Here is a 26,673-nt window from a genome sequence, read left to right on the forward strand (position 1 = left end):
TACAACCCTAAAAATAATCAACGCCCTTAAGCATGATATAGAATATGAAGTACAGGGTGAGATGATCCTAATCTCAAATTTTTATGTAAATCGATGCAAGCCGAAATTATTCTTTTAAGATAAGTAAATTTTTTATATATAGCTCCAACAAGGGTGGTTTTAAGGGTTGAAATATTATGATAGTATATCTTAAAGCATAAAACATTCATTATGTAACTAATAAGAACCAAATGTTGACAATATTAAAGTTTAAAATGTTATTTTATAATTTTTTACAATTAGGGGTAGTTTTCACCCTTACAAAACCAAAAGCGTACAAGGCTCAATATAGAAAACGAACTAGAGGGTGTAATGAGCCTAATTCCAAATTTTTGTACAAATCGATGCTGGACGAAAAAATTGCCAGGTTTTGCCATTTTGTCAGCTTCATTTCCTCGACTATCAGTGTTCGCCCCATTTTACTGGAGTGTCCTCTCTATTGCATGGAGATGGAGAGACTTCAATATAAACCACAATACACCTTACAAGCAATATTAAGTGACGAAACTGATATGAACAATTTGACATCATACTTGTATTCTATAAATGTACTAAATAAATTGTAAACCTTTTAATTGTATTGCGCCAATGACCCTTTGAGGTTGAGGCATAAATAAATATGTAAAAAAAAATTAAAAATTATACTGGCCACCATAAAGCCCAGATCAGATTTATATCCGATTATAGCATTTATATGATACTTTAAAACATCGCAATCGGAAAAGAAATCCCATTCCTGTAATACAAGGGGGCTAGGGATAACAGCACAAAAAATTTCACTCCACATGCATATGCAATATTTTTGTCCGTGAGTATATTATATGAAAGTAGACGATTGCGTTTGTTTTCAGTTATAGAAATTAAAAATTAGAAGATTGCGTTTTTTTTCAAAGGAAAAATTAATTCCATATACCAAGGCTCACCCTAGGCCGTGGAGTCAAAGATGATTGGTTGTGGTTGTAACGGGTCGGGATCTACCCATCCACGGTGGGTAATTCAACTTATTTCTACTACAGTGGACTTTCTCTATAACGAACACGGATGTTACGAAAGATTCGCTTATAACGAGGTACATTAGGTGTCCCATGAAATTCCTATCATGTTTGTCGGTCCTGCGCCACTAATTCCCATTGTCGCACTCCCATTTTCTCTAGATCTTCTTTGACTGCATCTTTCCACCTTTTTCTACGCCGCCCTACAGACCTTCTTCCATCTGACCTTTCCCAGAACACATTGTTTATAAGGCGATTGTCATTACTGCGTATCACATGCCCTGCCCATCTGAGTCTATTGGCCTTTATATATCTGACTAGATTTTCTTTTCCGAATAGAGACTCTAGCTCGTTATTGTATCTGTAGTCTGGGCTGATTATCGGAGAATAGGCCATTTTTGGGAAAAGTTATTTACCAGCAATTTTATTGCTGGAATCGAATCTTATGATTGTATATATTAATAATATAGGTATGCAAAGTCCGCAGATAGTGTGCTACTTTTTTTATAAACAAAATGGCGCCCGAAAATCGTGTTTTTTTCAATTTTTGCTCTATAATTCCAAAGATTTTAACTTTACACCAAAAATACTCAAATAAAAATTCACCGCAATTAAATTCTGCATAGATACGTGTTTTTTCCGATTTACTTTGACGAAAACTTTCCCCGGAAAAAGCGGGTTTTTCCAACAAAATCTTTAATTTTCAACTAAACTTTTAGATAAGTAATTGTTAATCAATAATTAAATAAGTTGGTAATGTAAAAGCCCTTTTTGTATAGATTATAATTCCAGAATCCGATGGAAATTACATAAACAGTTTAGCAACAATTGAATTGTTAATTAAAAATTTACGGTCGCTATAATAACGACAATAATTATCATGCATAAGAATAACTATGATTTTTTCATAAAAAGACACTGTACCTATCTAATGTACTTTACAGAATTGAAATTGGACTATTTAAGTGGCCTCAGGAATATTTTAAAATTATAAAGAATTTTTTGGCTTATAAACAAATAGAATATCTCGGGAAATATTAAACTAAAGTAAATTCTAAAAACGGTATTCAAAAAACAGTGGTAGGACCCTTCTTTTAAAAGAAAAAACGTTTAATTATGATGAGTAGTTCCTGAGATACAACCGGTCAAAGTTGACTGGAATTTACGGCAAAGATATAAACAACAGGATCATAATTTCAAACCATCACCTTTTTGTTTTTGTCCTCTTTCTCCACACCAATTTTCATATCATTAAAATACTCATAACATATATTATTATAATAAAAACTATCGATAATACGTGTGAAAATTGCCAAAAATAGCAAAATTCCAATCAAAAATTAGGTTGGAGAAAATGTAACCCTCAAAGTTCAAAATCGGTATACGTTAAAAAAATGCATTTTCTCGGCTTCCCATGGAGCAATTTCCTTCATTCTTTTTTTGTTTCCAAGTAACTCGAGTAGAGCCATCGAACTGACGCATTATTAAATGTCAGACTTGCTTTTGTTTTGTTATAATAAATTAATTTATTTATTATAACACAAAATTTTAATTTGTTTAAATAAAAATTGTTTAAATAATTATACAGCTTTAAAATGAGAATATTTATGTTTTTAACTTTAAAAAGTACACTCGTAGTAAGTTTATCTAAAAAAAGCCTACAACTGGAAAAATATGTAGTTTTCTGTTCTTATAAATAAATTAATCTATTATAACAAAACAAAAGCAAGTTTGGCATTTAATAATGCGTTAGTTCGATGGCTCCACTCGAGTTATTAGGGAACAAAAAAAGAATGAAGGAAATTGCTCCATGGGAAGCCGAGAAAATGCATTTTTTTAACGTATACCGATTTTGAACTTTGAGGGTTACACTTTCTCCAACCTAATTTTTGACTGGAATTTTGCTATTTTTGGCAATTTTCACACGTATTATCGATAGTTTTTATTATAATAATATATGTTATGAGTATTTTAAAGATATGAAAATTGGTGTGAAGAAAGAGGACAAAAATAAAAAGGTGATGGTTTAAAAATTATGATCCTATTGTTTATATCTTTGCCGTAAATTCCGGTCAACTTTCACAGGTTGTATCTCAGGAACCACTCGTCATAATTAAACGTTTTTTCTTTTAAAAGAAGCGTCCTGCTGCTGTTTTTCGAACACCGTTTTCACAATTTAACTTAGTTTAATATTTCCCGAGATATTCTATTTGTTTATAAGCCAAAAAATTGTTTATAATTTTAAAATATTCCTGAGGCCGGTTAAATAGTCCAATTTCAATTCTGTAAAGTACATTAGATAGGTATTGGTATAGTGTCTTTTTATGAAAAAATCATAGTTATTCTTATACATCATAATTATTGTCGTTATTATAGCGACCGTAAATTTTTAATTAACAATTCAATTGTTGCTAAACTGTCCATTCAGTTTTCATCGGCTTCTGGAATTATAATCTATACGAAAAGGGTTTTTACATTACCAAGTTATTTAGTTATTGATTAACAATTACTTATCTAAAATTTTAGTTGAAAATTAAAGATTTTGTTGGAAAAACCCGCTTTTTCCGGGGAAAGTATTCGTCCAAGTGAATCGGGAAAAACATGTCTCTATGCAGAATTTAATTGCGGTGAATTTTTATTTGAGTGTTTTTGGTGTAAAGTTAAAATCTTTGGAGTTATAGAGCAAAAATTGAAAAAAACACGATTTTCGGGCGCCATTTTGTTTATAAAAAAAGTAGCACACTATCTGCGGACTTTGCATACCTATATTATTAATACATACAATAATAAGATTCGATTCCAGCAATAAAATTGCTGGTAAATAACTTTTCCTTGCATTTTGCTAATTAGCCCAGAGTACTGCGCCTCCATTCGTTTGTAACGCTGTCTCTGCAAGGACCATATATCATTCGAACGATTTTACGTTCCCACACCAGCAATTTGTTTACTTCTCTTTTTGTTAGCGTCCATGTTTCGCTTCCATACGCGACTGCTGGTCATATTATGGTCTTATATATCTGGATTTTTGTACCTCGTGAAAGAAGTTTTGACTTCATTAGATGTTGCATTGCAAAGAAAGATCTGTTTCCTGCCATTATTCGCGTTTCAACTTCTCGCTCTAATTTGCTGTCATTTGTGATTGTTGCTCCTAGATATTTAAATTCTTTAACCACTTCGAAATTGTGATCGTTTATAGTAATGTTTGCCTTATTCGCCGTCGTTCTTGTTTTGAGACGACCATATATTTTGTTTTGTCTTCATTTATTTTTAGACCGATGTTTCGATGTCATCGGCAAAGGCGAGTATGATTTTTGCCCTCCGAGCAGTTATGTTGTCTGGTTTGATTTTGTAATATATGTTCCGCATGACATATTCTAAGGCCAGGTTAAACAACAATGGGGACAACGGATCTTCCTGTCTCAGTCCAGAATTTACGCAGAAAGCATTAGATATTTTTCCCCCTATTCTAACTTGTGCAAAGGAGTTACTTACACACATTTGTGTTACCGCAGCTAGTTTCTTGGGTACGCCGAGCTCGATCATTCCCTTCCATAATGTTGCACGAATAATTGAATCATAAGCCTGTTTGAAGTCTATAAAGATCTGATGCACGTCCTGATTATATTCTTAATACTTTTCTATTGAACTATAACTCTCTATAAAGAGACTTATTTGGTTATAACCAGGAAAAATGAAATCGAAGAATATATTTTTTTACCTGTTTTTAGCGCAGTTATGGCTATAAATAAATACCTAAACTGGCTGTATATAGAAATGCACAACATCTGTGTTATTATCGAGGCCAGTGCTGTAATAAACTCCGCCGCCTGTAATAAACTTCTTCCTGTTTATCCACCGATATTGAATATTGTGGGAAATTTACAATTTACGATGGCTCTCATTGTCTAGGTCGACCATCTAATAAACTACGTAAGAGGCATCAAAGCATTTCAATATTATTGTCCTGTGATATAACGAGATCCGCTTATAACGAGGTAATTAGTCCGCTATTTCAGTTCTCGTTATAGAGGGAGTCTACTGTACCTAATACGAACCCAGAATGGTCAGTTGGCCAAATAAGGAAAAATAATTCTCTATGTTGTTGCTATTCATTTTCTTGGTGATACAAAGTGTTACTTTAAATATTTTATTTTAGGGCTTTGAGGTACACTCATCCCAGCTCAAAGTTGACACTTGCTCAAAGACAATTTTATGAACGAAATGGATTCATTGTCGTAAGAAAAAACGTTAGCCCTGAATTAATAGAAGTTTTGAAGTAAGTGTTTTTCCGCTATTCTTATGTAAGTTTTTTACAATTTTTTTTTACTACAGAGTGAATTTTATGTATAGTATGGACCGTCTGAATTATCTCAGAAACAGCTTGCACGATTTTTTTAGGTTTTGGTGGGTAAGGGTCTTCTAATGCAGTCGATACTATAGTGTTATTTATATTGTTGTCAGATACCCCGTTTTTCTGGAAATCTAATGAACGTTCTTATTTCAAATGGGAATACGGCAAAAAATATACAGGGTGTTCCATTTGAAATAAGAAAGTTCATTAGATTTCCAGAGAAACGAGAGATCTGACAACAATGTAAACACCACCATAATATCGGCCGCACCACAAGAACCTTACTCACTAAAACCCATAAAAATCGTGCAAGTTGTTTCCGAGATAATTGAGTCGTTCGCGTTCCATACATAAAACTCACTCTGTATTTTAAAACAAGTGGTTTCTACCCTATATCTACTATCAATTATTATTACTATTTTAGTCAGAGATTTATTGATATTTGTGAAGATCGTGCCGATGATATGCAATGTTTCGTTATCAAAGACCCAGTACTAAGGAAAAAAGGTTTAAAGGGAGAGGCGGTCATGAACAAGGTAACAGAATATCAATTCAATAGTTTTATTTTATAAATCAAAAATGAATAACCAGTTTCAATTTCGTTGCAAAACGAAAATACAGCCGCACCATATTCTAGTCCAATCAGAGAGTGCAGCAAGCACCTCTACCGGTTTCGAAACTCATTAGTCTCTCATCAGGAGGCACATATGCTGCTCTCTCTGATTCAACCAAAACAAACCCCGGCGTTTAGTCCCGGATTGCAACGAACAAAATGGCATAGATGCCCTAGCGGCAACTGCTAGCAAAAGACTAAGTTTTCACTCTAATGGCATATAAAACAACATAATGTTACTCTACATCCCACCAGACTGAAAACACTGGGAACCTTCTCTGGTTACACCTCCGAGGCTTCTACAATTTGCAAGCCATACGGATGCTGAGACTAAGGAAGATGAGGGAATTTTACTATTTATAATTCACGTCCCATCTACTCAGCGCGGTAAAGTTCCAACGAGAAGAGAACGGTAAAATTCCTTCATCTTCCTTAGTCTCAGCATCCGTATGGCTTGCAAATTGTAGAAGCCTCGGAGGTGTAACCAGAGAAGGTTCCCATTGTTTTCAGTCTGGTGGGATGTAGAGTAACATTATGTTGTTTTGTATGCCATTAGAGTGAAAACTTAGGGTAAGAACAGAACAAGTAGGTCGCGGTGGAGGTGGAGGTCGCGGTCGATATCCATGTAAAATAAACACATTGTAGTGAATGTAAGAGAACAGAGCAGGTAAGTCGCGGTGGAGGTTTAGCGCGATGCCATCCAGGAGGTTTACATCGATGCTTTTGAAAATAAAATGAGTTTGTTTTACATGGATGTCTACTGCGCGGCATACAAGGATGCTTCCCTGTGATTGGTCCGTTCGAAGCCAAGTTGTCATTACCTGCGCTATCTGAGTTTATACTTTTTATATAACCACTTTTTTGTATTCAGTTTATTTTTGAATTTCTAAAGTAATTAAATTCAGTAAATTTTTGAAATATGAAGGAGGATCGGATTGTTTACAGCAGACATTTCATCATTATCATCACTTGACTGACACAACATCGCAAAAGCACAGTCTTTTTGTCACTCAAATTTCATTAAATTACTTCACTTGATAGTGGTTCTAGCTCGACTCGCAGCGCAGGTGACCTCCTTGCTATGTGCTGTCGACATCGACCGAACTAGTAGCATCCACCGCGACCTACACCTCCGCCTCGGCCCACTTGTTCTGTTCTTACCCTAAGTCTTTTGCTAGCAGTTGCCGCTAGGGCATCTATGCCATTTCGATCGTTGCAATTCGGGACTACACGCCGGGGTTTGTTTTGGTTGGATCAGAGAGAGCAACATATGTGCCTCCTGATGAGAGACTAAAAGTTTCGAAACCGGTAGAGGTGCTTGCTGCGCTCTCTGATTGGACTAGAATATGGTGCGGCCGTATTTTTAGTTTTGCAACGAAATTGAAAATGGTTATTCATTTTTGATTTACATGTTTACTCTGATTGGAGTACGAAGGAAACCATTCTCGTTGGAACTTTACCGCGCTGAGCAGATGGGACGTGAATTATAAATTGTAAAATTCCCTCATCTTCCTTAGTCTCAGCATCCGTTATGGCTTGCAAATTGTAGAAGCCTCGGAGGTGTAACCAGAGAAGGTTCCCATTGTTTTCAGTCTGGTGGGATGTAGAGTAACATTATGTTGTTTTATATGCCATTAGAGTGAAAACTTAGTGTTTTTATTTATAAATGTTTAAAAAATATATTATACTTCATTTTATTTAATGATTGTAAAACGTGCGTCTGCCTAGACGTCTATAACGTTTATATCTATAATTTCCACCTCTACTAGTTTCGTCTCTTTTTATATTCACAATGTATTATGTTTTCCATCTTTTGTGTTACAACTGTGCCGGTTATTAGCGCGCTCATCACTGTATATTTAAATCCATTCGCCACTTAAAAAATTAAGAAAGAGTAATGTGTAAATACACATAGTATTTTGAAAATCTTTAGACAGAAGCAATAGTCATCATCATGTAACTAATTTACGTCCAATGCTGGACATAGGTCTCCCCCAATTGTTTCCACACTTCACACGGTTTTGTGCTGATTGTTGCCAGTTTTTACTAATCCGCCTGATATCATCTCTCCATCGTGTAGGCGGCCTTCCTCTACTGCGTTTATCTTCTCTTGGTCTCCATTTCATATAATTTCAATAAGCAATAGTATCTTGTAGTAAATGAATTGCTTAAAACTTCGTACTTCACGAGGTATGTGGTTTTAGTAGCCGATTTATATTTCCATTATTGAATTTAAATCAAACTTTACTACTTATTCTTATTACTTCTATTTCTATCTATAACTTTTTAACCGAATTTGCTTGCAGCTTCAAGATTTTGTCTTTGATCCAGTTTTGAGTCGTTACTGTATGGAAAAGAGCTTAGTAGATGCTGTGGAAAATATAATCGGACCAAATATAACAGTTGCTCATTCCATGCTTATCAACAAGCCTCCAGATACAGATCCAGATATATCAAGACATCCTATGCATCAGGTAAAATAATATGTATCTTAGTTAAAAGTATGTGTGCTCATTGTCTAAGTGAATAATTTTACTCTTTCACCAAATAGTGTGTATTAAATGCTCAACAAAGCAAAGAATGCAACAATTTCTGTAAGTACTAAATTTAGTACAGGAACCAGAGCTTTTTACTTCGCAATTTTTACAGAATGGATCGATTTGCTTGAAAATTTAAGAATAAGTAGTGGATAGTCCAAGGATCAAAATCTATATGATGCCGACAGGCGCTTTTACCATGGGGGTGGTTGCCACACCATCTCGGGGTTGGAAATTTTTTATTATATTTTGACCGCAAAAAATGTTCTATACATTTCTTTGATAAAATTATCAGTTTTCGATTTATTCGCTATCTAAAGTGTTAGTTTTATATCGAAAAAATCCATGTTTTTTAATAGTATACTCATCTACGATTAACTCAATTTTTGCCGTAGAAACAATTTGTTCAATCCCTGTTCTTAGGAATTAAATAACCTACAATTTCATATTTAAACATTTTTTCGTATCTCTGATGCTAATCTAGATTCTAGAATTTATTAATAATACATAAATAAAGAAGCATGAATAAGACTAATGACTAAAAACACCGCTAACTTACATTATTATGCTTCCAATTGGATTTCTCCTTTTTTTTTTTCAAAAAAATATGTTGATTTTTAACCGTAACTTTTTTATTTTTTATCTCAGAAAGTTTAATAAAAAAGAATTTTGTAGGTTTTTACAATATCTATAAGGCTATTACTTAAAATCCTTTTAAAATCCTCAGTCGCAAAAAGAGGTGACTTTGAAGGATTGGTAAAGGTGGTTTTTGCATGTTATTACAAGTTTTAATTGTCAATAGCTCACTTACTTTTTGCCTTAGAAAAAATGTTTGCAAATTAACTTCTTGAGAATTAAATTAGCTACAGTTTCATTTTTAAACATTTTTTCGTATCTCTGATGCTAATCTTTTTATTCTGAAGAAAATGGCATTTTTTACCAAACTACAAAAAATCGTTATTCGCTTTTAACTTCATTTTTTTTAAACTAATCATTCTAACACGACCACCAAGACGCTGGATGGATGACATAAACCGAGTATCCAAGAAATGGCAACAAGAAGCACAGAACCGTGAAGAGTGGCGAAGAATGGGAGAGACCTATGTCCAGCAGTGGACAGAAGAGGTTGTATGATGAAGATGATGAATCATTCTAAGTCAGTCAAACTTCTAGAACCGGTTAATAATACATAAATAAAGAAGACTAAATAAGGTCAATGACTAATTTAAATAAGGATGGTTATTAGGGGGTTGTGTCGGATCACTTTTCCCTGAAAAAAATAGGGACTGACATTCTTTTCATTTTAAGTCACTTAATTTTTGAGCTAAACTTTTTTTTATTTCTGGAGATAGATATTTTTAAATACTTTAAATTAGTTTGAACAAGTTATCCTCGAAAAATGCGTAGTTTTCCCGTCTTTTGAGTTTGAACTAAATATTTAGCATTTGACGAAGAAGAGCTACAATATGATAAAGTGTATCTCGATTACTATTGGTCTTAAAGACAATTAGAAAACACGGTTTTGTTTAGTTTTTTAAAAGGTACATTTTTGTTAAGCAAAGTTGTTTTGATAAAACGAAAACTGTTTGAGTTATTAGCAGAAAACTGATTAAAAACATTGATTTTTTTTTTCGATATAAAAGTAACATTTTCGATAGCGAATAAATCAAAAAGTATTAATTTTATCAAAAAAAAAATATATTAAACGTTTTTTGCTTAGAATGAATGTTTTGACCAGTGGCGGCCCGTGAGGTAGTGCCATAGAGCCATGGCACTACCTTGCTAACTATGCAGAAACATATTTTTTATCTTAAAAACATTTTAATGCCTGTTTATTTTTTTTTGTGAATATTTCTCTTTATTTTTATAAATTATATCAAATCTGGCAACTGTGTAGCGCAATGCAAATCTACCGACTCTGGCCACCCACAGCTGACCGGATAAAGGATGAAAATCATAAAAATCCCAGTGCCGAACGGCATAGTGGCTCGTGAGAAAAGAGAAAGATTGTATGCGCATCCTGTGTAAGTGACAGAGAGAGAGCGGTATTGCACTTTTAACATACGTTTAAATTGGAGTCTCCGTGCCAGGCTCGAAATCTCGAAAAGGAAGTTAGTGGATCTTAAGATACAATGTTTTAGATCTACATATTTCTAGTTTCTTTACGCGTTCGCTTGACGCTATTGTGTTTATTGTCTACTACTGTATTGTATATTTGTGTTTATACTCTACTATATTTTTTAATTTGTAATTATTAGTTAGTGCGTTGTGATCGTGGGTGTCGTAGGTATAAAAATAATATTTTGATTATTTTCTACGTTTAATTTATTTATTGACAATGAATCAAATTAGTATATTAAAAAACTCTTTTGGTGGTTTTTCGTTAGAAAAAAAACTACAAATTAAAGAACTCGGTCGGCCTTTACCCGATTTAAAAATTGAAAAACAAAGTGGAAATGGACAAAAACTTCGCTGTTGTAAGTTTAATAAAATTATTTATGATAAAAATAGCTGGTTGTGTGGTTGCGAACAAACTAATAAACTCTTCTGTTTTGTATGCGTTTTGTTTGGAGGTGACGAGACTTGGTCAAACAAAGGCACCGATGATCTTGTACATATATGGGAGAAATTGAAATCCCATGAAAAATCTAAAGTGCACATGAATAACGTTTTTAGCTTTTCAATGCTTGGTAAGTTAAATATAAAAACCCAATTAAATTCAGCTTATCGTGATACTCTAATTAAACATAATGAACAGGTAGATAAGAATCGATATTTTTTTTTTTATTTATATTTTATATCTTTTTTGACCATATCGTAAAACCGCCACAAAAAATTTAGGCAGCTGCCCGGATTCTGGCACTACCTTCCTAAAGTTATACGAGCCGCCACTGGTTTTGACCAACTTTTGCGGTCAAAATATAATAAAAAATTTTCACCCCCGAGATGGGGTGGCAACCACCCCTCATGGTAAAAGCGCCTTACGGCATCATATTTGATACTTGGACTATCCACTACTTATTCTCAAATTTTCAAGCAAATCTATCCATTCTGTAAAAATTGCGAGGTTTTGTTCTATTTTATGCTTCATTACTTGGACTAGTTAGTTTTTCGCTGAACATTACCTTGTGTATCGTGATGTACAGAGAATAAGAGTGAACCATGAACTAAGAGACGTAATGAAGGGAGAAGTTATAGAATATATAGCTAGATTTATTAAAACGCAGAGACTGAGATGGCTGGGACACATAGAGAGAAGGAAAAATGGCCTACTGATTAAGAAGATCACCAGATGGAGCCAGAAACTAAAATACCAAGGGGAAGACACAGAGAGAGATAGATGGGAGGACCAGGACATGAGGGACATCAAAATCCTGAAAGTGAGAACCTGGAGGGAGCTATGCGTACCTATATCGAAATGAGTAGAAGAAAATTGTAACGAAGGCCAAGTCATACAATAAACTTTGACAGCTAAGACAATACTCAAGAAGAATGCGGAGTGATTCACGGCAATAACCGAATCAGAAAGATCGAAGTAAAAGCGGCGAACATTCCATCCTGAATGAATTGTCTCTAGTAGTTTTAGGCAAGATATCAGCCCACCTGCATAAGAATAAGAAGTAGGATGAGAGGCAAGGTATCATTCGGTTAATTCTCATTCAATGGTCTCCTGTTTTCACCACTGCTCTCAATGTTTCATTCTATTAGTTCAGACAAATAAGGAAAAAAATATCCTGTTGGTGACACAACCCCCTCCAGGCCGAAACCAAATTTTTTGAGTAGTATGTACTCAAAAGTACATGGACAGTTGAGTAGTATGTAGTACATGGACATCCATATTATAGATGTCCATGTTATTAATAACCTATATGTTTCCTGCAGCCGATTTTGATGATATACATAGTTTTAAACAAATGAAGATCAGAAAACGGTAAATTTTCGCTTTTTTCGTCTATAACCAAAAAGTTAAGTATTTTAAACAAATTTGAGAGTGAGAAACTCATAAATCGTATAAAAAACTTCGATATGGTGTTCGCTGAAAATGTCTATCCTTATTGGTTGCTTAGAAAATTGCGAAATAAATCATAAATTTTGAGTTTTTATAAATATTCATAACTTATGTAAAAATTAACTTAGAACGTTCTTATTACACGAAATGCTGAGACTTCTGGTGTTTAAATCATACCCTAAATTTCAAAGCAATTGGTCAAATAGTTAAAAAGGTATTTAATTTGTTTATCCCAAATTAATTTTTTTTGCAACGCTAAAGTCAGAAAATGATGAAGTTGCACTAATACTTTGGATAGTTTATGAAAGAAGAAGATTTATACTATTAATTTAATTTAAAAAAAATGACAAAAAATAATTCTAAATACTGCAAAATTATTTTGCAAAAACATGTGAATTAAACAAAAGGGGGCTAACTTCGTCCCTAATTGTCATAGGACAATAGGGATGTTCACTAATTTTTAAATATAGTTAAATTCAATAGATTACAAGGTATATAAAAACGTAACAATCATAAAACTGTTTAAAAACGCATATTTTTTAAGATAAATGAGTTCATAATGTTGATTTTCTTGGAGGCTAGAAAAACGGTACCCTGCAGCGAGGCTACGGTCTGTGACGTCAGCAGTCGTAACGTCTTTGATCGACGACTAGTTTTGTATACTTATTTACGAAGTGTATTTGAATGTGCGCAGCTTTTTACGTACTTGATTATTAAAAATGAAGCCAAATAAGTGGTGTTTTGTTCCTGGGTGTGTAAATACATCAAAAAACAGTTCTGACAAGATTTTTATGACCGTTCCGGAAAATTTAAAACAGAAAAAGAAATGGTTTGTTGCAGCTATAACTTAAAATAACTAACTTAAAGAACCAACTTAATAAAATAAACACTATAGAAGTTTTCCAGAGACTTTCGGCCCTTGGTAATAATGTAATTGTTCTTTCTGCATTTACATTTTTCAAAAATACTTATTAGTTTTCTCAGAATTCGAAAAAAAATAATGAATATAAATAGCATTAGACCAAGATTTTGCACCTACCCCCTTAAGGAGTAAATGAAAAAGTTTCGGGACCTCAAATTTGTATTCCTTAAACTGGGATATTCCTAAAAACGGGATTCTAATAATACATACAGTAAAAGTAAACCATGAAATAACTACATGTGGATGTAGGTATGACTTTATATTATATTAAAATCATTAATAATTTAGTGAAAAGATTGGTTGAAATGAAAATGTATAATACCCAAGTTCAAAAATATTTTTTACCTTAGAACAGTTGTCAACTTGAAATACGAAAAAACTGAAATAAGATCTAGAGTTGAAAAGGACAGAGCAACATTTAACAACATGCATGAGAAATATTTTCACCCATTGCGACATAATATCTCTTTCACTAAAAATGCGGCTGCTAAAATGTTATTATTTCCGGTCTTGCTATATGGCGCAGAGGCCTGGACAATAATGGAAACATTAATGAAAAAGCTAGAGGCATTCGAGATGTGTGTGTACCCACGTATCCTCAAAATATCCTGGCGACCCACACCAACGTACAGGTATTGCGTCGAAAGGGAAAACAAAAAGAAATGTCTTTTACAATTAAGAAACGAAATCTTAAATATTTCGGTCATCTCATGAGGCATGATAAATATCGTATACTCCAACTGATAACGCAAGGTAAAATAGAGAGCAAACGCGGACCCGGAAGAAAAGACACTCATGACTTAAAAACTTACGCCAATGATTTGGACAAAAATCGATCGAGTTATTCAGAAACGCCGCAAATGAAATTAAAATTGCCATGATGATAGCCAACGTCCACAACGGACAAGGCGCATGAAGAAGAATAAAAATAGTTTTAATACACCTAACGACCTAACCAAGGTAAGGTAATAACCAGCCAATGTATGTATACAATATGCATGCATACAATGCATGCATACAACTTTCTATATTTTTTGTGGAGTATTAAGCATTTATTTTTTTAGCTTAAAGAAGACATGGAAAATTATATGGAATATATACTCAGTAAAGCTGTGGTAGATTTATTTTTTTACAAGATGCCAATAAATCATACACCATTGTTACATCTACACTACAGTCAGTAGTTTATACGAATCGGCTTTCTGAAAACCTTCTTCCATTTTATTTGTTTATTTTTGTACCACCCAAAATATGTTCTTACAAACAGTCTATCCACTTTAAACTAAACAAATTCACTATAAAACTCCACTTTAACAAAGAGAACAAAATAAAATGACCTGAAACGTCAAACAGGTAAACAATAACACTATGAGAATGGCGCGCGCTTGGGTTATGCAACTAGTGACGTCAGGCCAATAGAGAAGCGTTCTTGAAATTTAAAATAATGCTAATTATTTCTAATAAAGATTTGTTATAGAAAGACTTTTTCAATTTTGTTGAAATTTTGGACAATTATTCCTAGGGTGTTTCTTAATCGTTTCACATGTTTGAAATGACTTTTTAATTTTTTGTGAACATCCCTATTGTTTTTATTTCTAAAAGTGTATAAAAGTTCAGTCTTTCCAAATATGAAAAAATAATTTTTCTACGGGTAACGGTTAAAAAGTTATTCTAATTGTTTATAAGTAATCGTATAAACATCGTATAATCGTATAAGTATTTTGCAAAAAATCGACGTTTTTGCAAAATAATTTTACACTGTTTAAAATTACTTTTTTGTATTTTTTTTTAATTAAGTCAATAGTATAAATGTTCTTCTTCCATAAACTGTCAGAAGTCTTACTGTAACCTCATAATTTTCTGACTTATAGTGTTGTAAAAAAAATGAATTTGGGATAAACAAATTAAATAACTTTTAAACTATTTGACCAATTGCTTTGAAATTTAAAATATAATTTAAGCACCAGAAGTCTCAGCAATTCGTGTAATAAGAAGGTTCTAAGCTAATTTTTACATAAGTTATGAATATTTATAAAATCTCAAAATTTATTATTTATTTTGCAATTTTCTAAGCAACCAATAAGGATAGACATATTCAGCGAACGCCATATTGAAACTTTTTAGACGATTTATGAGTTTCTTACTCTCAAATTTGTTTAAAATTCTTAACTTTTTGGTTATAGACGAAAAAAGCGAAAATTTACCGTTTTTTGATCTTCATTTGTTTATAACTATGTATATCATCAAAATCGGCTGCATGAAACATAAAGGTTATTAATATAGATGTCCATACTACTCAAAAAATTTGGTTTCGGCCTGGAGGGGGATGTGTCACGAGAAAAATCTTATTTCTCTGGACTATATTATAAAGTTGCCATGCACACTATCAAAAATATATGAATGATTTTTCGACATACGTCTTCTTTTTCTTCTTCCTTCTTGTATGTAGGCTTTACAGCCTGTTTCTTCTTCAATATTAGCCTCCTAAATTGTTTAAATTATCGCACCATCTTTTTCTTGGTCTGTCAATACTTCTTAGTCCATTTGGTGACTTATCTCGTGCTATTCGTACTATCCTATCCTCTGCCCTTCTAGTAATGTGTTCACTCCATCATGGGCGGTGACCCCCCTAGCTTTTCGGGTGCTTTATACTATACTATATATGGTTATCCAAAGTATCTATCTAATCAGCCCTAAACATCCATCCTTGGATATAGGCCTCCTCTTCCTTCTTCCATGCCTCTCTATCTTGGGCAATTTGCATCCATTTTGACCCAGTGTGTTTCTTCAGGTCATCTGACCATCGCATCTGTGGCCTTCCCCTTTTTCGTTTGTGGTTCCATGTTCTCCAATGTATTACCATCTTAGTCCATCTTTCATCCTTCTGCCGTAGGGTGTGTCCGGCGAACTTCCATTTAAGCTTTGCTACTTGGGTAGAGACGTCTTTCACTTTTGTTTTGTTACGGATCCATTCGTTTCTTTTCCTGTCTGATAATTTAATGTTCAGCATTTGTCTTTCCATGGCTCTTTCTGTCTTTGCTATTTTTTCCATATTCTCTTTTGTAAACGTCCATGTCTGAGAGCCATATATTAAAACAGGGAGTATACATTGATTGAAGACTTTTGTTTTTAGGTATTGCGGGTATTTTCTGTTCTTTAGAATATAAGGCAGTTTTCCGAATGATGCCCAGGCCAACCTTGTTCTTCTCTTTATTTCTTCGGTCTGATTTTCTTTATTTAATCTAGTGATTTGTCCTAGATATATATATTCTTTTACTTGTTCTATTCTTGTTTGTGCCACTGTAATTACTAGTTCTTCTTGTTGATTGGTCATGGTTTTTGTTTTACTGTAATTCATCTTCAAGTATACAAAATATAATTTGCAAATTTTCACGTCTGTTTCCGTTTTGTCACCCATCCATTTATATCTTGTACATTACAATGTAATGTACATTACATTGAAGATCATGTCATGATCTTCTTATGTTTTCGCTTATCTCACTATCCAACAGACTTTTCCCTGATATTCGTCGAAGTATTTCCATCTCTGTTGTTTCTAGTAGTCGGCTCGTTTTATATGTGTCAGGTCTTGTCTCCGCCGTGTATGTCAATATAGGTCTAATTGCTGCTTTATAGATTCTTGCTTTTGTGTATTTTCTTAGGTGTTTGTTCTTCCAGATTGTGTCATTAAGAGATCCCGCCGCTTTACTTGCTTTTAAGCTTTGTTGCCGTACCTCCTCTTCAACATCTCCATAACTGGTTATATCTATTCCCAGATATCTAAACCTTGCTTCCTGCTTTATTATTTTCCCATCAATTTCGATTTTACATCGTGGTGGGTATTTAGATGTTGTCATACATTTGATTTTTTCTGCTGATATTATCATATTGTATTTCTTGGCTGTTGTGTTGGAAGATGTGTGTTACTCTTTGGAGATAGTCTTCTGTCTCGGCGATTAATGCGGCGTCGACTGCATAACATAACATTTGGATTTTTTTGTTCCCCATTCTGCAACCATGACCTTTACGTACTGCTTGTGTTATTTCGTCCATTATTATATTAAAGAGCAGTGGGCTTAACGAGTTACCTTGTCTGACTCCGCTTTGTACTGGTATAAACTTACTAGATATACGGCTACTAGTCTACAAATATTTGATAATGATTTTTTTTTATTATAGGATCTTCATTACTTTCCCTTTAGACCAGCTGACAAAATTGTTGCTTCCTGGACAGCAATGCAGAGAGTGGACGAAAATAATGGATGCCTTTTCGTAGTACCTGGATCCCACATTGATAATCCTTTGTTACCACATATATATCCTGAGGTAAGCTGCATATGGTTGATACAATATGTTGTGATGATTTTTGTATTTTATTTTTTTGCAGGGTAAAAATAATGCCATGTACCACGGAGTACAAAATAAGGACCATCTACCCAAACAGTTTGTGGTATTAGATAAAGGTGATACTGTGTTCTTCCATCCTTTACTGTTGCACGGGTCTGGAGTAAATCGCACAAAAGTAAGTAGTTCAAATAAGATTCTTCCTTTAACGATTTATACTTCTGCAACTTAACACTACTGGAATGTAAAGTTACTCAACAAAATTGTTGAAATGCCATTCGTACGAGCTAGCCAGGTATCAGGACTTACTAAGGAATAATTTTGACTTGGCTTGTCTGATCCATATCCTCCTGCCATGTCTTCCTTCGGGCGTATCTTCTTCTCTGCACTAGTCTCTACTCTTAACATTTTCTTGATCACCTGTCTCCATTCATATGTCCATACCGTCTCATGTTTCATTACCCATTCTTTTCCGTATCTTGTCATTTATTTTGTTCTCAGACAACAAAGATCTGAGAATTATCAGAAACAGTTATTACAATCAAACGGACAAAATCAAAATAGAAGACCATTTAACTGATAAAATTGCAATAGAACGAGGAGTACGACAGGGCTGAATTTTATCTACACTACTATTCATATTTATTCTGAATAGGTACTTAAGGAAGCTTTAGACGGTTGTGCGAAAGGAATATTAATAAATGGTGAATGGTTGAATAACATTAGATATGCAGATGACACCATAGTTTTTCGAGTCGAGCAATTTACATATCTAGGCACCAATCTAAATAGAGCCAATGGGACCACTCAACAGAAATTAAACAGCGAGTAATAAAAGCAAAAGCAGCATACGTTAGAATGAGACCCATTTTCAACAGTTGAGACATATCATTAAAAACAAAATACCGTCTATTTAAATGCTACATATTCACAGTTCTGCTCTACGGAATGGAAGCGTGGACATTAACTGTTGCATCTATGAATCGGCTCGAAGCTTTCGAAACGTGGTGTTATAGGCGCATCTTACGTATATCCTTAGTTCACCGAATTACTAATGTGGAAGTCCATGACCAGCAAAACTAAAAAATTAGAATATCTGGTACATGTAATGAGAAATCAAGAACGTTACGGCCTTCTCCAACTGATTATCCAAGACGCATTTCCTGGCTTCAAAATTTACGAAAGTGGTATAACACGACTACCACTGAACTGTTCCGCGCTGCGGTAAACGAAGTCAAAATAGCCGTGATGATCCCAAACATCCGGAACAGATAGGCACTTTAAAATAAAGAAGAAGAAATCGTTTATTTTGTCGTGAGGTTTTAACCTACAACAAAGTCTCCAAAGCCCCATGTCCCTTGACAGTAGTTTTTTTTTATAATTTACAGTGGTTATAGCACTAGATTATTTCGATCTGCATTTCGAACAACTAGATATTATTTGTCTTTATATATTTATCATCAAAACCCGAGCCCTAAATTCTTCGTCCAACTGTCTGATCATATAATATTAATCTTACATCATCCTCATCCTTAGCTCGTATGACCAGCTTGACAGCACTTTGCTATCACAGTTTTGCACATGGAGTTTGTAATTCTTTAAATTTTGTCTTAGTCTAAGAGCTAGTGAACCCTCCGAGTAACGGTCTTCCTGTAGGGCTAGAAATTTGTATAGTGATAATTCATAGCACACCAAGACTAAAAACTATGACCTGTCAGGCATTAGCCCTGCACGTGTATCTACCAGGTAAATCGAAGCGTGCATAGTTTAGGGGAAAAATAAACCTTCTCCTGTAAAGTTTAAATTTAATTTAAGTATGTGTTTGAGTAACTCATTTAGAAGAAATGTGTACAATGACAGGCGATTCTGAACAGCATCAGACCTTGCCAGGCGAGGGGAAAGATTATGAGTTTTTCCTAAAATTATTTTTTTTGCATCGAACAAAGTTTTTTTAGGGTTTTTGAATCATTCCAAACAGAAAAGGTCTTTACTGACTTTTCTCTTAGGTTAATAGTTTTTGTTATATAAACGATTAAAAATTTTGAAAATTGCGAAATCGGCCAGTTTTAACCCTAAATCGGACATTTAACTAAAAATTTCAATGTTTCCAAGGAAGGTAGATATTATTTAAACATTGATTAATGAAATCCTGAAGTGTTTTTTGCAATACAATATCGAAAACCCCTTTGTTTTTTAATTGCTAATCAAGCGGGCGCGACACTGTAGTATAAGTGAGGACGTTTGAGTTTGCATAAATTCATTATCTCGAGGATGGACCAATTTGAAGAGAAATCCTCAGATAGGTCGATTTTTATTTTTAAATTACGACTTTTTGGCATATATACAGGGTGAGGCAGATAACTGGCCTATTAGAAATATCTCGAGAACCAAAGGCAACAGAATCATGAAAATTGGAATAAGGGGGTTTTGAAGGATGATCTATTAAATGAAAATATTTTCATCTCTTTGCAACAAACGGTTATACCGGAAGTTGCTTATAACTTCGTTTTTTTTAATGGGACACCCTGTATATTTTTACATTTTTGGATTCTCTTCGATGTCTTCTTTCTTAAAATATAAAGTTTTGTAATATTATACAGGGTATTTTAAAAGATAATTACGTTTTTTTATTAATTTCGTACAATTAACATTCACACCCTGTAGAATTGTAGTAGTTTGACATCTAAAACTCTACTTACGTTCAAATGATTTTTAGTATACTCTACTATTGTTAAGAATCATTAGTATAGCTAAATTTTTAATTTTAGTATACAGGGTTGGTCGAAACTCGGAATGAGTATTTTCTGATTTTTCTTAAATGGAACACCCTGTATTTTAGTATTGTAATGAAATGATATTTTATGGTACTTTTTTATTTCTTAAGCATTCCCTATACCTAACTGCTTTAATTTGTGCTTAATTGTTAATCGCACCAACAATCTTAACTAAGTAGGTATTTCGATAGCTAAACCATTATTGGTAATTTTAAGGACCCGTCTGGATTAATATGTATTTATTTCTGAAAAATTATTTGGGATTGAGTATTTTCACGGCCAACCTAATAAAATTTTACGTATTTTTTGTGGTAATTAATGTTTAGCTTGAATCACCAATAACTCACAAATTAAAGCAGTTAGGTATAGGGAATGCTTAAGAAATAAAGAAGTACTATAAAATATCATTTCACTACAATACAAAAATACAGGGTGTTCCATTTAAGAAAACTCAGAAAATACTCATTCCGAGTTTCGGCCAACCCTGTATACTAAAATTAAAAATTTAGCTATACTAATGATTCTTAACAATAGTAGAGTATATTAAAAATCATTTGAACGTAAGTAGAGTTTTAGATGTCAAACTACTACAATTCTACAGGGTGTGAATGTTGCTACGAAATTAATAAAAAAAACGTAATTATCTTTTAAAATACCCTGTATAATATTACAAAACCTTATATTTTAAGAAAGAAGACATCGAAGAGAATCCAAAAATGTAAAAATATACAGGGTGTCCCATTTAAAAAAACGAAGTTATAAGCAACTTCCGGTATAACCGGAAGTTGCAAAGAGATGAAAATATTTTCATTTAATAGATCATCCTTCAAAACCCTTTATTCCAATTTTCATGATTCTGTTGCCTTTAGTTCTCGAGATATTTCTAATAGGCCAGTTATCTGCCTCACCCTATATAATACTAGTGACATCATTCATCTGGGCGTGATGACGTAATCGATAATTTTTTTAAATGAAAGTAGGGGTTGTGTGATAGCTCATTTGAAAAGTTATTTAATTTTCTATTTAGTTATATAAACATTACCATAATTATTAATACAGGGTGTACAAAAAAAATTTTCTTCTTTTTGTGTAAATTAATTTACAAAAAAAAAAATGTTTACACCGTGTATACATAATTATGTTAATGCTTATATTACTGAATAGAGAATTAAATAATCTTTCAAATGAGCTATCACACAACCCCTACACTCATTTAAAAAAAATCATCGATTACGTCATCACGCCCAGATGGATTATATATATGCCAGAAAGTCCTAATTTAAAAATAAAAATCGATCTGTCTGAGGATTTCTCTTCAAATTTGCCCATTCTCGAGATAATGAATTTATCTCGAGATAATGAATTTATGCAAACTCAAACGTCCTCACTTATACCATTTTATACTACAGTGTCGGGCCCACTTGATTAGCAATTAAAAAACAAAAGGGTTTTTAATATTGTATTGCAAAAAACTCTTCAGGATTTCATCAATCAATGTTTAAAGAATATCTACCTACCTTGGCAACATTGAAATTCTTAGTTAAATGTCCAATTTAGAGTTAAAAATGGCCGATTTCGCAATTTTCAAAATTTTTAATGGCTTATATAACAAAAACTATTAACCTAAGAGAAAAGTCACTAAAGACCTTTTCTGTTTGGAATGATTCAAAAAACCTAAAAAAACTTTGTTCGATAAAAAAAATAATTTTAGGAAAAACCCCTAATCTTTCCCCTCGCCTGGCAAGGTCTTATGTTGTTCAGAATCGCCTGTCATTGTACACATTTCTTCTAAATCACTTACTCAAACACATACTTAAATTTAAACCTTACAGGAGAAAGCTTATTTTTCCCCTAAACTATGCACTTTTCGATTCACCTGGTAGATACACGTGCAGGGCAGATGTTTTAGTCTTGGTGTGCTATGAATTATCACTATACAAATTTCTAGCCTTACAGGAAGACCTTTACTCGGAGGGTTCACTAGCTCTTAGACTATCTGTTGATGAGCCTCTCATTATATCCTAAACATTCTAGGGATTTTATTTTTATGAAATATTTTGCTATATTTTCTGCATTCTATGCTTCTTCTACTGCTACGTTTTTTTTCGCTTTTCTTTCATCCTTTCTATTTTTAGTCATGTTTTGGCCTAGTTTGGTTCTCATGACTTTTCTTACTATTATTTTTAGATTAATTTCTTCTTTCTTGTTAATTTCAGTTGCTTCCACTGAATAAGGACCCGTCTTTAAGGACCTCAAGAATTTTAATTTTTGTTATTTTTACTGCGTTTTTGTTTATTATTAGTATGTTGTTCATGTTGTAAAATTATTTTCCTTTTATGAGTATTTCTCTCGCTCGTTCTTAGTCAGTTGTCCAGTCGTTAGTGCTAAGTAGCTGAAAGTTGTTGTTTCAAACTTCTAATTTTTCACTATTATACAGGATGTCCAGAAACTCTACCGACAAACGAAGACAGGAGATTCTTCAGATAATTTTAAGATAACTTAACCCAATTCACTTAGCTCTTTGAAAATGGCGTCTTGTAATTAGTTTTTCTTAAATACCTCCAGAACGCTTCTATTCAGAAAAACAAAATTTGGTACGCGTATTTATCTTTAAAATATTAATCTAATCCATCCATTGCAAAATTTCTAGTACCGATCATAGGCGTCCGTTTTGGGTAGGGCAACGGTTATTTTATCACATAACTTTTTTATCTTTAACTTTTATGCATTTCTGACACTGGATTATTAAATTGTGAAGTATTCCAGTACTAAAAGGTACTCTTGTTTTAAATCGGTAGGACACACCGTTTTCTAGAAAAATCGATTTAAAAATTTTTCGCTTTCTGAATTAAAAAAAAAACTCAAAAAAAAATCTGTTTAGAAAGACGAAAACTGGTACATTTATTTATATTCCAGAGATAAATCGATTTCATTAATTGCGAATTTCTAGTACTGGTCATAGGCGTCCGTTTGGGTAGGTCAACAGTTATTTTATAGCATAACTTTTTGTCTTGAATTTTCGAGCATTTTTGACACTAGATTATTAAATTATGAGGTATTCGAGTACTAAAAGTTACTCTTACTTTATGTTGGTAAAATACTTCGTTTTTTGTTAAAAAGTTCTTTCAATTTTTTTTTCAAATTCCAAAAACGAAAAACTTTCAAATCGATTTTTCTAGAAAACGGTGTGTCCTACCGACTTAAAGCAAGAGTACCTTTTAGTACTAGAATACCTCACAATTTAATAATCCGGTGTCAAAAATGCATAAAAGTTAAGGACAAAAAAGTTATGCGATAAAATACCCGTTGCTGTACCCTAAACGGACGCCTGTGACCGGTACTAGAAATTTGCAATGGATGGAATCGATTCATCTCTGAAAAGTAAATAGGCATACCAATTTTCGTTTTTCTAAATAGAAGCCTTCTGAAGGTATTTAAGAAAAACTATTCATGACGCCATCTTCAAAGAGCTCTAGCTCCCTTAAGAAGCATTTTCAGACTAGGTGAATTGGGTTAAATTGTCTTTAAATTATCTGAGGAATCTCCTGTCTTCGTTTGTCGAGTTTCTGGACACCCTGTATATTTATAGGTATAGTAGAAAAAAATGAAAGATTACCCATGAGCGATCATATTAAACACATATTTTCTATGTTCCAGAAAATAATGAACTAGTACCAGTACTATAAGAAAAGCTTATATAATATATAAGTATTACATGTACTTGCTTTGGCCAATTTTATTTTGTGACACGGTGACGTAAAAATACAGCGTGTTTTATATGTTCGTTCATGGGCAATCTTTCATTTTTCCTACTGTAATTACCTGTTTTTCTTTACCTACAGTCATATGTCAGGATTACTTATATAAAAATTTTTGTTCCAGGGTTATAGACGAGCTATATCATGCCATTTTGCGGATACAAATTGCGAATTTATTGACGTCACAGGAACACTTCAAGAGAATATTAGAAAAGAAGTTGAAACCATAACTATCAAACGTGGAATGCCAATGTCTTTCATAGTACGTATATTCTTCTTCTTCTTCGTCTAGCCATTCACGTCCACATCTGAACATAAGCCTCTTCAAGTCTTCCTTCCCTTTGTTTTTTGTTGTACGCTACTTGTAGCCAATTTTTCCCGACAGTCCGTTCCAGATCATCTGTCCATCTCATAGAAGGTCTGCCTCTGGGTCTTTTGTGTTGGTATGGTTTCCAGGTTAGAATTGTTCTGTGCCATTTGTTTAGATCGCTCCTAGCTACATGTCCAACGTATTCCCAAATTTTAATGATTTTTGTACCACATCGGTAAATGGTTAGGTGGAGTTGAGGCCGACTTAGAGATATTAAAAAATCAGAAGATGGCAACGATGATGGACCTTAGAGCAGGCCAGGATTCACAAAAAATTATAGCCAAAAATTATGATTATGTTCCGTACATCATAGTTGGTCCTGTGACTGTTTTATAGAAATATCCCTTCAGCCTCACTTGAATTTTTCCGTCACACACCACACCACTCGCTTCCTTTCACTTCATCCATCCAACCGAAATTCTGCTACATCATCTCCATCTATTTCCTCACAAATGTGTAATGCCGATTCTAGATACTTAAAACTATTACTTTTCACAATCATTATTTGACCATCCAAAGATATCTATCATTTTATTTGTAGTAACTCCATCTTTAAATGGACCTTCAAAATACTCTGTTTTTATCCTACCAAAAACTTTTTTCCCAAGATCTTGTTTCCACTGTTCCAGTTTTTGTTCTAAATCGCTTTCACTATTTCCTACTAACACTACATCGCCAGTATACATTAAGTACCAGGGAATGTTACCCTGTAGTACCGCTGTTAACTGATCGAATACTAATGAGAATAAATAAGGGCTAAGCTCCGAGCCTTGTTGCAATCCTACTTTTATTGTCTCTACGACACCTGTCCTACTTCCTAACACTAGTTGTTACACCTTCATACGTGTTTCTCACTTCACCGCATATTCACCTAGGATTCATTTCCCTTCTTCTTCTTATGCAATCCACTAATGGATGTTCGCGATCACGTTTGGCCATTTTTCTCTATCCCTTGCAGTATGTATTAGGTCTCCTATGTTTCTTAGCCCTGTCCATTGTTTGACATTACGGAGCCATGACATTTTCTTGCTGCTTACTCCCCTTCTTCCTTCGATCTTTCCTCCAATTAAGGTTTGCAGAAACTGGTATCTTTCGTCTCTAAGGTGCCGTTTTTCTATGTTTAATTGTGCATAGCAATTGTCGTTCTGTACCAATTCTTCTCAGGATTTCTTCATTTGTTATTCGTGCGGTCCAGGGAACTTTAAGGATTCGTCGATAAATCCACATCTCCAATGCCTCTAGCTTATTCATTGTGTTTATTTTTAAAGTCCATCCTTCCACATCATATAGGAGCACCGACCATATACAGGGTGTCTGCGTAACTTGGAACCATATGGGAAACTTTTTTAATATCAATTTTACGAAAAAAAGTCATTCTTTATAAAGTGCTCTGCATAGTCTAAAACCTAAGATGCAATCATCAGATATCAAATTTTGTCAACAGTATACGAGGTATGTCAAAAAATATGAATTTCGCTCAAGAGCAAACTACCTTTATATTTCAAAATATCAAAAAATTTTATTATGAAAAGTTATTTGTAATTAAAAACCATATAGTACTGTCGCCAGGGGGGGGGGTACAACGGTCTCCTTAATTCAGATGGACTTACCCAAGTTTTTTTATCTATTTTGACCCGTAGAACACGAATTTTTTGGGTAACAGTCGATCCGGATGTCGATAAGATTGTTATAAACAAAAAACTTGAGGAATCACATAACAGCGATTTTTCGCAAAACAAAACATTTTTTTGTATTTTTTGGGCCATTCTAAGCAAAAAATGATTTTACAAGTTTTTTCTAGGATGCATAGTTTTCGCAATAAACGCGGTTGAACTTTCAAAAAATCGAAAAATTGCAATTTTTGAACCCGAATAACTTTTCATTAAAAAATAAAATGGCAATTCTGCTTACTGCATTTGAAAGTTCAAGTCAAATTCTATCGGTTTTGATTATCTCCATTGCTA

General features: G+C 33.6%; 1 protein-coding gene across 8 annotated transcripts in view; it reads left to right on the forward strand.

Annotated features, from left to right (window-relative positions):
- Nucleotides 1-26,673, forward strand: part of LOC114331380 (phytanoyl-CoA dioxygenase, peroxisomal) — a 61,144-nt gene that overhangs the window by 27,033 nt on the left and 7,438 nt on the right. For 4 of the 8 annotated variants that reach the window (XM_028280972.2, XM_050654833.1, XM_050654832.1 and 1 more), the window contains 7 exons: nt 891-1,026; nt 5,188-5,307; nt 5,807-5,918; nt 8,302-8,469; nt 17,643-17,789; nt 17,851-17,985; nt 24,464-24,601. In XM_028280972.2, the coding sequence (XP_028136773.1) occupies nt 983-1,026; nt 5,188-5,307; nt 5,807-5,918; nt 8,302-8,469; nt 17,643-17,789; nt 17,851-17,985; nt 24,464-24,601 (864 nt within the window). In that variant the 5' untranslated portion in view covers nt 891-982. Of the gene's footprint in view, nt 1-870; nt 1,027-5,187; nt 5,308-5,806; nt 5,919-8,301; nt 8,470-17,642; nt 17,790-17,850; nt 17,986-24,463; nt 24,602-26,673 lie in introns of all 8 variants that reach the window. The other 4 variants (XM_028280966.2, XM_028280952.2, XM_028280959.2 and 1 more) reach the window with 2 other exon arrangements.

This window comes from Diabrotica virgifera, chromosome 6 (genome assembly GCF_917563875.1).
Source record: "Diabrotica virgifera virgifera chromosome 6, PGI_DIABVI_V3a".
In the NCBI taxonomy this organism is placed as follows: domain Eukaryota; kingdom Metazoa; phylum Arthropoda; class Insecta; order Coleoptera; family Chrysomelidae; genus Diabrotica; species Diabrotica virgifera.